The sequence below is a fragment of the Notolepis coatsorum genome (assembly GCF_963971535.1).
Source record: "Notolepis coatsorum genome assembly, chromosome: 15".
NCBI lineage: Eukaryota > Metazoa > Chordata > Actinopteri > Aulopiformes > Paralepididae > Notolepis > Notolepis coatsorum.
Genome location: NC_140179.1, coordinates 18,276,698 through 18,291,269, shown reverse-complemented (window position 1 = coordinate 18,291,269; position 14,572 = coordinate 18,276,698). Strand labels below are relative to the sequence as shown.

At 47.4% G+C, this 14,572-nt stretch overlaps 1 protein-coding gene across 1 annotated transcript in view; it reads left to right on the top strand.

Moving 5' to 3' along the window:
• The window catches only part of ttll12 (tubulin tyrosine ligase-like family, member 12), a gene marked incomplete at its 5' end in the record, with an annotated part of 98,807 nt that overhangs the window by 71,875 nt on the left and 12,360 nt on the right, over positions 1–14,572 (top strand). Inside the window, 1 exon segment of the mRNA XM_084330914.1 lies at positions 10,684–10,813. Coding sequence (XP_084187040.1) covers positions 10,684–10,813 — 130 coding nt within the window.

Genomic DNA, 14,572 nt, shown 5'->3' with positions numbered 1-14,572 from the left:
ACACTACAGAATGTTAACCTTTCACTACCACACTACAGAAGGTTAACCTTTCACTACCACACTACAGAAGGTTAACCCTTTCACTACCACACTACAGAAGGTTAACCTTTCACTACCACACTACAGAAGGTTAACCTTTCACTACCACACTACAGAAGGTTAACCTTTCACTACCACACTACAGAAGGTTAACCCTTTCACTACCACACTACAGAAGGTTGTGATATAGAAGCTGTCTATAGCTCATTAGGACATCATTAGCTTATTAAAGGATACGGCAGGCACAGGATCCAATCAGAATTGCCGCCGAGGACAAAGGTTTAATGCATGATGAATCATCAGACATTGTAGGTAATTATCACTTCACCTGACCAATTCGTGATACTTACAATAGACGACACGGAGCCGGGTCTGATTCAAACAAGGTCTGCGCAGGAGAGATTGATTGTCGGTCGAAACAAGCCATTCAGACAATACTCTGACTTCATATTATGGTTTCATCCTTCTTATACTCATTTCTCAGGTGGGTGTGTATTTGTGTGAATATGTGTGTGTGTACTCTTCGCCTCTGCTCGCTCTCGTCGTAAGGCGGCGAGCAGCAGGGGCGAACGGCCAGGCTTTGATGTTGTGCTGGAGCCGGAAGAGAGTTCTCTTGCCTCGTCTCCATTTCCGATGGAGACTGAGGATTATATGGAGGGGGCGAGAGCTCTCTTGTTCGAAGCCCCAGTAGAGACGTATCACTCTCCCCCTCAGGGAGTGGCAGGGAGTGTTGCGTCTCCTTGGGGTCCCTTGTACTCCGGAGTTGGGTTAGAACCTCCGACCCTGAGACAAGATGCCCAGCTATCTGCCGCGTCGGATGGTGGCGCCCGTGGCAGCCTCCCGTACGTGAGGGACACGAGTGACACGGAGGGAGGTACGCGAGGGGAGTTGCTTGCCTTGTTCCCCGAGCTCATGGCGGCCGCATTGTTGGCCTTACCCCCGCCTACGTGCCAGTCACGTGGGTGGCGGGTTTGGTCCAGGGGCTAAAGGACGGGGTGCCTCGGCTTGATAGCCCGATGGCATCCATACTTTGTCCCCGAAATGGTGTGGGAGCCGTTGGCAGTTGGCTAATTGGAGTGACCAGGTGTACATCGCCGCGACTCAGAGCCTAGCTGCGACTTCCAACATTGCGCAGCTAGCGCGCTACATGTCGGGGATGATGGAGGACGGGTCGGTATTGGATGACCATCAACAATATCTTCACGCCCAGGCGGCTGGAGCCATCCTGCACCTAACCCAGCTGCAGGCGATAGCCGCGGGGAAGGAGCGCGCCCTGGCCACTCTATCCCAGCGCCACCTTTGGCTGGAGCAGGCGCGGGTGCCGGAGCAGAAGAGGATTCCGCTGCTCACGGCCCCCCTCTCCGATGCTGGGCTATTCGGGTCGGCCATGCAGCAGATGACGGCAGCCTGCAGAGAGATGGAGGATGAGCGCTCTGTGCTCCAACCCCATTTCCCCCGACCCGATGCCACCGGTGATGTCCGGAAGAAGCAACGCTGGCAGAGGACCGCGACCGTTGCCTCCGCCACCACCGCCGCCGCTACTGGACCTTCGGCGAAGAAGGTCAGGAGTGGAGGGAGTGCCTCGTCCGCTGCAGCCAGCCGCCCCACGCCCAGAGGTAACGGTAGGGATCGACGTGACCAGGCTCCCCAGAACCGTTCCTCCGGGCCGGCTCCCCGTGGGGGCAAACAGCGCTCTGCACGCGGCAGGCGCCGCTAGTGACTCCCATGTTTACCCCTGTCCCCTTCCCCCCCCCCAACATATAATTTTGTTATTAAATAAAAAGTCCCTCCTGGTGAGGGAGTGTTTTTTGTTACAAAATGTGTGTTTATTCACTATATATTGGGGATACGATGTATAAACCCTCACCTAGCTGTGGGGTTGTGTGTTTGCTTAGGCCTTAGGGAGTAGGACAGTTTTCTTGAAAATTGTTTCTGGTCGCTATATATATGTGGGCTTAGCAAGGCCTGTGGCTAGCACTCGGTCGAAAGACTTGTCTTCCCTCATCATGAAGAAGACTGTGTTCTTCTTGCAGTAGTAAGAGTGAACTTTACCTTTTTTATCTGAGGGGGTTGTGTGTATTCTGTTACGTTTGGGAAACATGGCATCGAGTCACAACCAGGTTAGAGTGTTAGCCTACAGAAGTAATCATATGTAGCTTGTACCGAGGTCTTTTGACCCTCTCTTTAAACGTCTGTTTTCTCTTTACTTGGTGAAGTATATAAACACGGGTGACGTGTTCGCACATGAGCCTAAAAGCCTTGTATAAAAACCTGTTTTTCGCAAACGAGTTTATCGTCTGTGGCTGGCGTGCAGATGGTTGAGCTTATCCTAGTGGATATACGCTTTTCATGTAGCATGCTAGGTAAACTGGTATCATCGCAGCTTGTTTGTTTTCATCGTATCCGGGGTATGGGGTCATAAGGGGGTGAACAGATAAACCCCTCCCCCCCCTTTTTTCTGATTGGCCAGGGGGTTGGACCTCCTGTGCTTCGGTCTTCCTGTCACACTGTTGGGTCAGCGCGTCACAGGGTGGGGAGAGGGGAATTCCCTGGTCCCACGCCATATTTGGGCAGGTGGGTCACGGAATTTCCCCCGCCATAGAATACGTCACTGGGCGCGATTCTATTGGTCGTGAGGCTTCCGTGAGTTTTTTTCAGGCTCCATGTTGTGGACCGCTGCCATTGTCAAGATTGAGTTATGCGGTGCGTGGAAACTTTGTTTTCTGCTCTGCTCTCTATTGCATATGTGTTGAGCTTTTGGTCACGTAGCTCAATGTTTACATATATCTTTTCAATTATTACTCACGTGAGAGGTCTCTGGGGGTTCCCTGTCTCCTCTCTTATACAGAGCAGTGTTGACAGGGTTTCTTTCCCTCAGACGCGTCATATGGGGCCATATCTGTGTCTTTTGGCCAGCTTCCTACCGCTCGTCCCAGGCGGCATGGAGGGAACGTTATTTGGGTTCTTGTTAGAATTACCATTGATGTGTTTTGGGTCTCGACGTGTACATAGTGCTGGCCCTGGGTGCTTCAGTGTGGAACCACGCATGGGCTGGCGCGCCTTGGTTGCTCATTATAGAAACAGCGATTTTTGTAGAGCAACTGGGATGGAGATTTTATCTCTTCCGAGCGCCAGTGTACTAGGTTAGTCTCGACGAACTCTCGCTCATCTCTGGGGGAGATGACGGAGTAGATCGAAACATTGGAGGAGGGGTCTCACGCCCATGGGGTGGGCCACCGGGCACGGTGCGTTCATGTTCTGACCGTCTTGGTGGCGCCCTCTGTGATGTTTTGTATCGACACGCGTACCTACCCCCCTCTTAGGACTGGGGATGGTGGCGTGATTAGGACACAGGACTGGTTCTGGTCGCGCCGGACCAGGTCAGTTAACCCGTTGTCCGCCGGGGCACAGATCTGCTGTTCTGGTACCCTGAAGGACTTTGTGCTTTTTCAGGGGGGAAATGCCGGGTTAGCCCGGGCGTCGCAGGGTTTGATGTTATGGAGGTGTGTTCGTGATTACGTCACTACGAGTTATCCTTCGCAGTTGCTTGGTCCATATTGTGTTGTACCTTGCGCTGTGCTAAGGAGCCTGGTCCTTCTCCATTCTTTTTCGCCCCTCCCTTCCCCTGCTTGGCGGGGCTGGGAGGGGGCTGTCGAGGTGGTTCTATTGTACCCCTCTGGCATCCCTGTGTGCGTCTATTCAAATACCAACCGTTTTGTGCGTTTTGCGAATCTGATTGGCCACTGACGTTTCTGGTCATGTGACATGTGCACCCAATCGTGTGACGTGCCCATTTCCGCCCCGACCAGCAGCAAACTAGCTAACGCCTAGTTTATCACTGGTTAAGCTTAGGCGACTCTTTTCGAAGTTGGTTAATGTTAGAGTTTGGAATCAGGGCTGGCGTTCTATCGCCATGCTCTAAGACAAACTCTAACCTTAACCAACTTCGAAAGAGTGCCTAAGCTTAACCAGCTAGAGAACTTGCCGTCACACGATTGGTGCACATGTCACATGACCAGAAACGTCAGTGGCCTATCAGATTCGCAAAACGCACAAAACGGTTAGTATTGGAATATAGGCTCCCTGTGTACGTCCCGGTCCGCCGGGCCCAGGTCCGGACTCGTTCTCGTCGACCTGTTGGCCTGGGTTAACCCCTTCTTGGAAACTGAAACACTTGCTAGACACAACAGATAGCAATCCGTTACCAATAACTCGATAAACAACATGATTTGGACGTATATACTATTATACAACCTGGAAATGGATCGCATATTTCTACATCCCATAATAGGAATATTTCTGTTCCACGCTCATCGCCCAACGCTATGAGGAAGCTACGGTAAGATTCAGCGTTATTTTTTAACGTGTTCGATACTAACTGCTCTAATGATCATATCACCCACACTAGATGAATCATCTAACGTTGGCCACGGAATTATAAACGACCCCCCCCCCCCCATCCGGTCAACATCAGATGATCAGTAGTAACTTCTAGAAGCACGTCCATTTGAAATTTTTTATCTCGCGCAGATTCCTATCAAACTGTATTTCATCATCAATATAATGCATTTGGGGCTATAAATCACGTTCTGGAGAAAGCTGCAGAAAACGATAAAAACATACTTATACTTTAGACCGTATTTTAGTATGAATATGTGAATGAAAAAGTATAACGTTGCTACACCCTGAACAATAGATATAGGACGTTGAATGGGCCATAGTAATGTCAATTTAGCAATACAATTTAAAAAGTTATAGCCCTGCAAAGAAGGTAAACATCCCCATAGACAAATAGAGCTGGCGTGGGATGGTTTATTCTGAATTTAAGCCTGGCGATCAAAGTGTTAAAGAAGACCTGTACGGCCCATGGGGACATTAACATGTGTTGTCGGGCCTTATAAATAAATTTGATTTGATTTGTGTGTGTGTGTGTTAACAAGTGTATGTGTGTAAGGGTGTGTGTGTGTGTATGTGTGTGCTGGCCCAATGTCTCTGTAATGACATGCCTGTTATTACTCAAGATATTAAAATTCGTCCATAGGACAGTGGGTCAATTATTAATTACTTAACACTTTGATTGCCCAACCCGAGTTTTCTCGGGTTTACCCCCCGCGGGTTGAAGGCCCATCACGAGAATATTCGTTTTTTCTCTTTTTTTTTTATTAGCGATCTGAATTCATATTTCATCAACCGAGTCTACCGTTGGAAATCCAGCCACTCCAGGCGCTCAGATGTGAAAAAAGCGCCCCCTATCGTCTCCCAGATGGTAATTCACCCTTTTGGATTGAACTCAATGAAAATGAAAGAGAAAAAAATCCCTGAGCCTCAGATCAGCGGGGATTATGTGTTTTTACAGTATACACAGTGAATAAATAAAAGGATCGATTTTTTCGAATGGCGATCAGGAATTGGAATAATCCATTTGAATACCATCTGATCTCAGGTAAGGAATCTATGTTACCAGGCTTAGGATAATCAGATCCGTTTTCACGGAGATATAAGCTTTTATGTGATTACGTGATATGGCTGTTTGGCTGTGCGAGCGGTCAGTAACTAGGAGAATCGATTTTCAGCTTGCGGCACGAGCGTGCATGCGCACACATATACTATCGATAATCTAGCGTTTATTTGAAAACGATTCATAAATAGGCAGAAAAATTACAACGTTCTAGAATATTCCAGTAAAGGGCGATTATCATGGAATGTCTTATTTTTTCCGTGAAATCGAGTGCTTTTCAAAATGCTAGAAAACGGAAAAAAAATAAAGAAATAAAAAAAGATGACTTGGAACTCACACGTCAAAAATAATTACTACAATACACAGACAAAATATACACAAGATAATGAAAATATGAACACAAAATAAATTATTTGATTGATTAAAAAAAAAAAAAAAAAGGAAATGAAGCGATAAAAAAACAATCTGCTACGACAATGTTGACTGGAAAATGAGTCTTTGATAAGCGACGGGCAGGGTAAAAAGGAATTAAGCTTGGGCAGTGAAATTGTTAAAGGCAAATCAAATAAAATTTATTTGTAAGGCCCGACAACACACGTTAATGTCCCCATGGGGCCGGACTAGGGCTGGGCGATATGGCCTAAATATGATATCACGATATTTTCTGACCTTTCGGCGATACACGATACACATCACGATGTTTTTCTTTTTTACCCCAAACAATTCATTATGAGGCTTACCAAGACAGTATTTGATTTTGCAAGCTAACATTAAAGACAAAATAAAATACCCATGCATTTAGCATTTTTATATTATATATTAGATTTAGATTATTAGATTATATATTGCATATATTTAGCAATGAGATATTATATGATTTAGATATGAAATATGATGAATTGAAAATGGGGGACCCTGATGTAAACAAGACTAAAGTCTTTCTCTGGTCTGCATCCCCTTAACAATTGTATGTATTGAGCTGTACTGTACCCATTCTGCAATATGTTAATAAAGTTTTAAATCAATCAATCAATCAATCAATCAATAGCATTTTAATGAAACTACTGTATATATGTATGTCTCTAAATGTTTTGATGAATTGAAAATGGAGGACCCTTATGTAAAAAAGTAAGTCTTTTTCTGGTCTTCATCCTCCTGTACTGTATTGTACCCATTCTGCAACCCTTTAACAAAGTCTTCACTCATTCATTCTGACGGAAACATATAATTTTGATTGACAGTCGAGTCTGCCAATTACGACACAGCGCTTGCACCCGCCCTGCTGTTCTTAGCACCAATCGGCAAGCTCCTAGTTTTTTACTTCCTGAATGTCCTGTGGCTGAACAACGTCAACAAAGCTACTAACGTTAGCTCCCCGCGGCCGTCGAGTAGGAGACCAGTGCTCAACAGGATGACTAAATGAGGCATAATGATTTTACTACAACGAATGTTATAATAAAAGCCTTTCCATACATCTGTCTGATTGAAAACTTTATTAACAGACCGCGGAATGGGCATATCTCAGCACGGGCTGAGATATGAACGAGTAACGTGTGGACAGATTGACGCGACACAATCCTCTTGGGCAAAACATCACGATATCCACGATACGTTGAAAAAGTGTATCGTTAATGAACTGTACCCGATATTTATATAATATCGTCATATCGCCCAGCCCTAGGCCGGACACCTGTTCTTTAAACAAGTCAAGAAGAAACATCACAATAAGTCAAGAACAAAACAAGAACACCATAAAATCCAAACAATTTTAAATAAATGCTAAATTAATGAATGCAACACTCCCAGACATACCCCATGCGAAGGTAAGGAAAAACTCACTAAAACCTAGCAATAGGAAAAGATGCAGAGAGAAACCTTAGAATGGCCGTTCAAGGGGGATCTCCCTTCTTAGATGTCCGTGATAGTAGTGTTGCTATAAAACAGGCGAACAGTTGGTAGGCATGGCCACCTTACATAACCGCTCTAAATCGGGGTGTGTGTGTGTGTTTGTGTGTGTATGTGTCTAAGTGTTATCTAAGTGTGTGTGTGTGTGTCAAAGCAGCAATGTGACTGCCCAGTTCGTGCTTGGACGTTTCCTGTCCTCATCAATGTTTATCCAAAGTATTCCCCAATACTGCCTTAATGAGACTGCCCTGCCTCTTTAGGTCTCACACTCGTGCTTACAGATGGAGAGTTCACTCCAGGACACTAGTCATCAGAGTTAATACATATAGGATTTATACCACATAGGCCAAGACATATGTACAACTACTTTCTACGACAATGAAAGGGTTGGGCGGTCAGGTGGCGTAGCGGAGATTGTGCTCGTCACCAATCAGAGCATGTGAGCGGCGCGGGGAGCGGAGCGGGCGTTTTTGACGTGAGCGACGGAGTGGGTTTTAAAATGGGTCGGCGCGACTTCTGGAGCGAGAGTTCTCCTCCGCTCCAATACGCTCCGGGCCGCTCAAACTGATTTAATATACATGTAGTACAATGCCAAAGCAACAGGTGGCGATGTACAAACATGAAGGCCATTTTCAACCAATGAGAAGGGTGAACCGTCACTCACATCCTGCTAGACCAAAGTCTAATCCGCCATTGTTGTTGTTGTTAGCTTACATGCTAACGTGAATGGCATCGCCCATAGCATTGTGGCTAGGCTAGCTATCATCGCTTAGTAGAGCTCTTCTTCAACCATTATCTGAAATAATTTTTTTTTATAAAAAAGATATCTAACCCTAACTAACCTTACTGTCATGCACTTGTCCTAATAAACTAACCTACACTGTAGCACTCAACACTTTGATGAACATTGTTACTCAGCTGATAGAGTTGTGCCCTTCCTGATGACTTGTCATACAGAACTTGTAAGTCGCTTTGGATAAAAGCATCAGCTAAATGACTAAATGTAAATGTAAATGTAGAGCTAGTTGAATGGATAAACGTTATTTAACATTGCAGAATGGGTACAATTACTATACAGCTCAATACAAACAATTGTTAAGGGGCCCAGGGGGTGTAGACTGTTGTAGTTTGGTCAAATCAAGCTAATTTACATCATGCTCCAAAAAAAATTAAATTCTGCTGAGCGAGCTGTGGAGCGGGGAGCGCTTGATTCGTAAATGAAGGTGAGCGCTGAGCGGCGTGGCGGCGGGATCAACATGAGCGATTAGCGGAGCAGAACAAGCCGTCTAGAGCGAAGAGCGGATTTCTCGACCGCGCCACTCCGCTCACATGCTCTGTCACCAATGCAAGAGGCTGCGGTCTCGACTCCCGGAGAGTCGGCATTGCCTTGGCTTAGGCTGATCGCTATACTAACTCGTTTGGCTGAGTTAGGGGGAGGGAAGCCGTGGGTGGGTCCTGGGCGTTGTGGACAGCGACCCCTACAGTTCGGTCGGGGCGCCTGCTCAGCGAGGGTAGGATCTGGAGAGAGGTAGTGCGACCTTCCACACGTTACACTCTCCCGGTGAGAATCTGCGCTGCCAGGCTGGCTGCCGGCTGGCTGCACATGCGTTGGAGGAAAGCATGTGACAGTCTCCGGCCTCCCGGACCAACAGTAGGGGGGGGGGTGCGCAACAACCAGGAAGGGCGTTGGGAATTGGCATAACGACTAACAGTGGGATGGGAGACAAATCGCAAAAAAGGAGGGGGGAAAAGATAATAAAAAAAAAAAATTAAAAAAAAACATTCTGTGAAAGGGTTAACCTTCTGTATTGTCACAGTGAAAGGGTGTGGCAGTGAAGGGTTAACTGGATTCACGCTGCTCCATTTGATCTGGTACAAGCTGGGTGTCAGGAATCACATCTAAGATGCACCTTTCTGTATTATAAGTCGACCTTTTTAAACTCCTCAGGTGTAACGTGAAATTGTGTGCGTTAAGGTATTTGGGGGCGACAGTGGCTCGGGGGGTAGAGCAGTCGTCTGGTAATCCAGAGGTTCCCGGTTCGATACTTTTTTGTGTGATTGAGGGGGCTTTCACACTAGCCATTCGGGGTCGAATCAGAGCGTGATCGCACCAAAATAGGGTGTGATGAGAACGCTCCCCCGCGTCCCCGGGGACGCTGATTGGCTCCAAACCTGGACCGCTGGAATAGGTGGTCTCGGGTGGGAACCAGCGTCCCCGACGACGGAGCGGGGCGTGGTGTGCAAGCTTACTGTAATGCTTTCATGCTTGCTTGAATTTTGGGCAGATAAAAACATACAGCAACAACTGGACAATACCCACAAAAACTATATTTATGGGCAATTTGGCGAGTTCAGACCTCAACCAAACAAGCATGTTGAGCCTCACGGCTTAGTGGATGAAAACTTCGAGATGAAGCCACGTTACAAGCCCAAGACACGACTTCCCTGGCTCGCATTAGGCCTGGCAATTTTTTTGCCATTGCTATGTCTATACATTGGTTTCTTGTTCGAATGCATTTATTTCTATAGACCAGTGGTGCCCAACCAGTCGGCCGTGAACGACCGGTAGATCGCAGGCTGATTTTCAAGTAGACCGCGAGATTATTTTTATATAACATCGAGTATGTTGTCACGTCGCGGCTGAGATGAGGCTTGCTTTAGTGCAGAGCTGTCCTCTCATTTCATTATAGACACAGACCAGCGCGGACCTTCAATGACATGCAATATAATTGACGCAAGCAATGGGCTAACGTTAGCTGCTAACTATCCAATGACTAGGCTAAGCTAACTAGCGTTAGTCGCTAACCCTGGAAAAAGCTCAAAGCGGACTCCACGACACATCGACACAAGTTCCATTCATGAGAAAATGGGGTGGGTTATATTGACAAGGCTTGACAACAGAGCTTCAAAAGATAACTTCATATTTATTGGTTATTCGTTTCTTTATATCGGGCATCCAGTTTCCATCACCGTGTGTTCAACTGTGATGTGTTGACGTTCGAGAGTGTCATCATCGCCTACGGCAGCTTACACGCTCAAAACGCAAACCGTAAACAAAACCCGGAGCGAACCAAGACTGCAGTGTGTACACAAACCAGAGGGGGGGAGTTCGCACTCAAGGACGGAGCGAGGACGGAGCGGAGCACCCGTTCCTAATGAGAAAGCCCCCTGACTCTCTCTCTCTCTCTCTCTCTCTCTCTCTCTCTCTCTCTCTCTCTCTTTCTGTCTCTCTCTCTCTCCCTCCCCCCCTCTCTCTCTCTCTCTCTCTCTCTCTCTCTCAGGGGGAGTGCTTTAAGGCGTTCGGGGAGCTCTTCCAGGCAGCATCATCGCGGCCGGCTCCGTACGGGATCTGTGATTACCCCTCCTCCCGCGCCATCTACGCCGTGGACCTGATGCTGAAGTGGAGCAGCAGTGAGTTCAGACCCAGACCCCCGGTGCTGACCTGGGGGGGGGGGGGGGGGGGGCGGTGACCTGGGAGGGTTGACCTGGGAGGGCTGACCTGGGGGGGGGGGGGGGGGGGTGACCTGGGAGGGCTGACCTGGGAGGGGAGGGCTGACCTGGGAGGGTTGACCTGGGAGGGTTGACCTGGGAGGGGAGGGCTGACCTGGGAGGGGAGGGCTGACCTGGGAGGGCTGACCTGGGAGGGGAGGGCTGACCTGGGAGGGCTGACCTGGGAGGGCTGACCTGGGAGGGCTGACCTGGGAGGGTTGACCTGGGAGGGCTGACCTGGGAGGGGAGGGTTGACCTGGGAGGGCTGACCTGGGAGGGCTGACCTGGGAGGGGAGGGTTGACCTGGGAGGGCTGACCTGGGAGGGGAGGGTTGACCTGGGAGGGTTGACCTGGGAGGGGAGGGTTGACCTGGGAGGGCTGACCTGGGAGGGCTGACCTGGGAGGGGAGGGTTGACCTGGGAGGGGAGGGTTGACCTGGGAGGGTTGACCTGGGAGGGGAGGGTTGACCTGGGAGGGCTGACCTGGGAGGGTTGACCTGGGAGGGGAGGGCTGACCTGGGAGGGCTGACCTGGGAGGGGAGGGCTGACCTGGGAGGGCTGACCTGGGAGGGGAGGGCTGACCTGGGAGGGCTGACCTGGGAGGGCTGACCTGGGAGGGTTGACCTGGGAGGGCTGACCTGGGAGGGGAGGGTTGACCTGGGAGGGCTGACCTGGGAGGGCTGACCTGGGAGGGGAGGGTTGACCTGGGAGGGCTGACCTGGGAGGGGAGGGTTGACCTGGGAGGGTTGACCTGGGAGGGGAGGGTTGACCTGGGAGGGCTGACCTGGGAGGGAGGGTTGACCTGGGAGGGCTGACCTGGGAGGGCTGACCTGGGAGGGTTGACCTGGGAGGGTTGACCTGGGAGGGCTGACCTGGGAGGGCTGACCTGCTGCTGTAATCCATATTCTTGGCTCTTAGCATAGATTTCGTTTTATCAGCATCTAACTGTAACACAAGTTTGAGATCATTAAGTGTCTCTTGAAGAACATTAAATGAACGTCAATTGTATGGAGTCAGCCCAACAATATAAAATAGTGTCATCTGCGTACAGATTTTTATTACAGGTATTTAACCTCTCAACAGTCCTGCAAATTTTGCATAAAACACCTGTCGATTGCAAACTGAAAGTAAATTGAATTATTTTGCACAGATGCCTGCAGATCTATCTACTATATATATATATATATAATAATAATATATATATAGTTATTAGCTAAGATTAGAAAAGTTCCCCAATGCCTGCGTGTCTCTTTTCATTTTACACAAATGTTTTCTGTAATGATGTAAAACTGATGGAATCCACTTTGTGGTTCCTACATGGTGTCTTCAAAATATTCTCATATTTAATAGAAGCTTAGTTACTAACCACTTTACTGGCACATATATCATAGACCGCATACATTAACTGTCAGAAGGGTGGGGGCCGTGACAGCACAGACTGAAACCATGCTCCATTTTAACTGTCAGAAGGGTGGGGGCCCGGCACCAATAAAAATCTGTAAAAATGCTCAAATAAATCTTTAAAAAAAGAAGGGTGGGGGCCGTGACAGCACAGACTGAAGCTCCATTTTAAGGCCTTGGACACAATGTACAGGAATCTTCATTAGGATGTGAAGTCTAATTTCTCCTCGTTACAATCCACTCTTTTTTTATTTAACACATCATAAGAAATGGGAATACATTTTCTGTGTTCTCGCGTCAAAATACAACAAAGATTATCTCCGTAGGTTATTAACCCTAACCCAACCAAGATTATCTAACCCTAACTCAACCCAGATTATCTCTAACCCTAACCCAGTCGTGCCCAACCAGTCGATCGCGATCGACCGGTAGATCGCGCGCTGGTTTCAAGTAGACCACGAGATTATTTTGGAAAATCATTTAATTTGATTTGATTTGGAGGGGAGGACAACAAACGTTCGAGCAGTCCTGTGTATAACAGGCAGTCAGGCAGCCTGAGCCAATCGATACCGTCTACATTCCGTACATTCCGGACAGCGAGCTTCACCCACAGGGATGCAAATTGAGTGGCATGAGTGGGGGTCGGGCCCATCACCTGGCAGGTACAGTATAAACATGGCTCTGAGACCAGCCTTGAGTCACTCGAAACTGCAAGATGAATGGAACACCACCAGCTAAAAAGAGGTTCATTCAGAGGACGCTACTTTTCAACAACGCAAGCAAGACTTCACTGCCGCCAGAGCCAGGACCCTCCGACGAGCTGCCGCCGCCAGGGAGCAGCTCCAACGCCGCCTCCGATGAGCTGCCGGATAGCACCAGCGTCAGCGCCGCAAGCAGAACCGGAGCAGCCAAAAGACCAAAAACATATAATTTCCATGAAGAGTGGGAGGAGGCTTACTTTTTTGTTTATTTCAACGCAAAATCAGTCTGTCTGATTTGCAAACAAACCGTGGCTGTGCCGAAAAAGGGTAATTTGGAGCGGCATTATACAACGATGCACAAGAAACACTGCACGGATTTTCCTCCAAAAACAGTCCTACGAAGAACAGCACTCCAGCAGATGAAGTCTTCACTAGTGGGACAACAGTCCACTTTTAGGAAGCCCAACACCAAGGCAAAAGCTGCAACAATTGCATCTTATCATGTCAGTCACATTTTCGCTAAAAAGAAAAAATCCTTCAAAGACGGCGACTGTGTAAAAGAGGCATTGACTGCCGCTGCCGATTCACTCTTCGGTAATTCCAAGTATCACACAGAGATTATGAATGCTGTTAAAGACCTTCAGCTGTCACGTAATACTGTGACCCGGCGCTGTGAGGAAATGTCCGAAGATGTTCACGAGCAACTCATGAGGGACATTAATACATGCGAGTGTTATTCCCTGCAGTTTTTGGAGCAACCTACCTGTGTGAGTCTGCTTTCTCTCACATGAAGATCATCAAGTCCAAGTACAGAACCACATTGACAGATGACCATCTTGTGGACTGCCTGAGATCCTACAACCCAGACTTTGAAAAACTAGCTACCTCTTCCCAGTGCCAGCGTTCTCACTAAGGTAGAGACATTTAATAATAAAAAAAAAACAAGATAAAGGAGAACTATCAGTGACTGTTGACAGACCTTTTTGTGGAATTGTTTTTTGATTGTATTCCATTTTGCAATGTGACAGCTCTGTTTACACATCATTCCTATTCCCTTTTAATTGTACATATATTTTAGTTTTGATTGTATTGTTCCACTTTTGCTTTGGCAATGTAAACACATGTTTTCTCATGCCCATTGAACTGAGTGTGTGTGTGTTGTCAGTGTGTATGCAGAGTGTGAAATAAACGTGAGAAGTTACAATTACAGTCTTGTCATTCTTGTAATTCCTACACTACACTGTTACAATGATATATAAAATAGCATATTATATTATATACCCATTCAATATGCACATGACAGAAAATATTATATGCCATATAATATTTTCTGTCATGTGCATATTGAATGGGTAATACTATTACTACTAATACTAGCCTTATGCATCTTATGACACTGTGAATATATTTTTCAGTTAGTTAGATAGTAAATTATATTGACCTATTTGTTTACACTGCTTGTGTTGTTTTTACTACCTGTACCCCCTCCCCCATGCTGCTATTATGCCTGCATTTCCCCAAGGGGATCAATAAAGGAATATCTTATTTTATCTTAGCCGAGAGTAGGACAAATTTGGGCT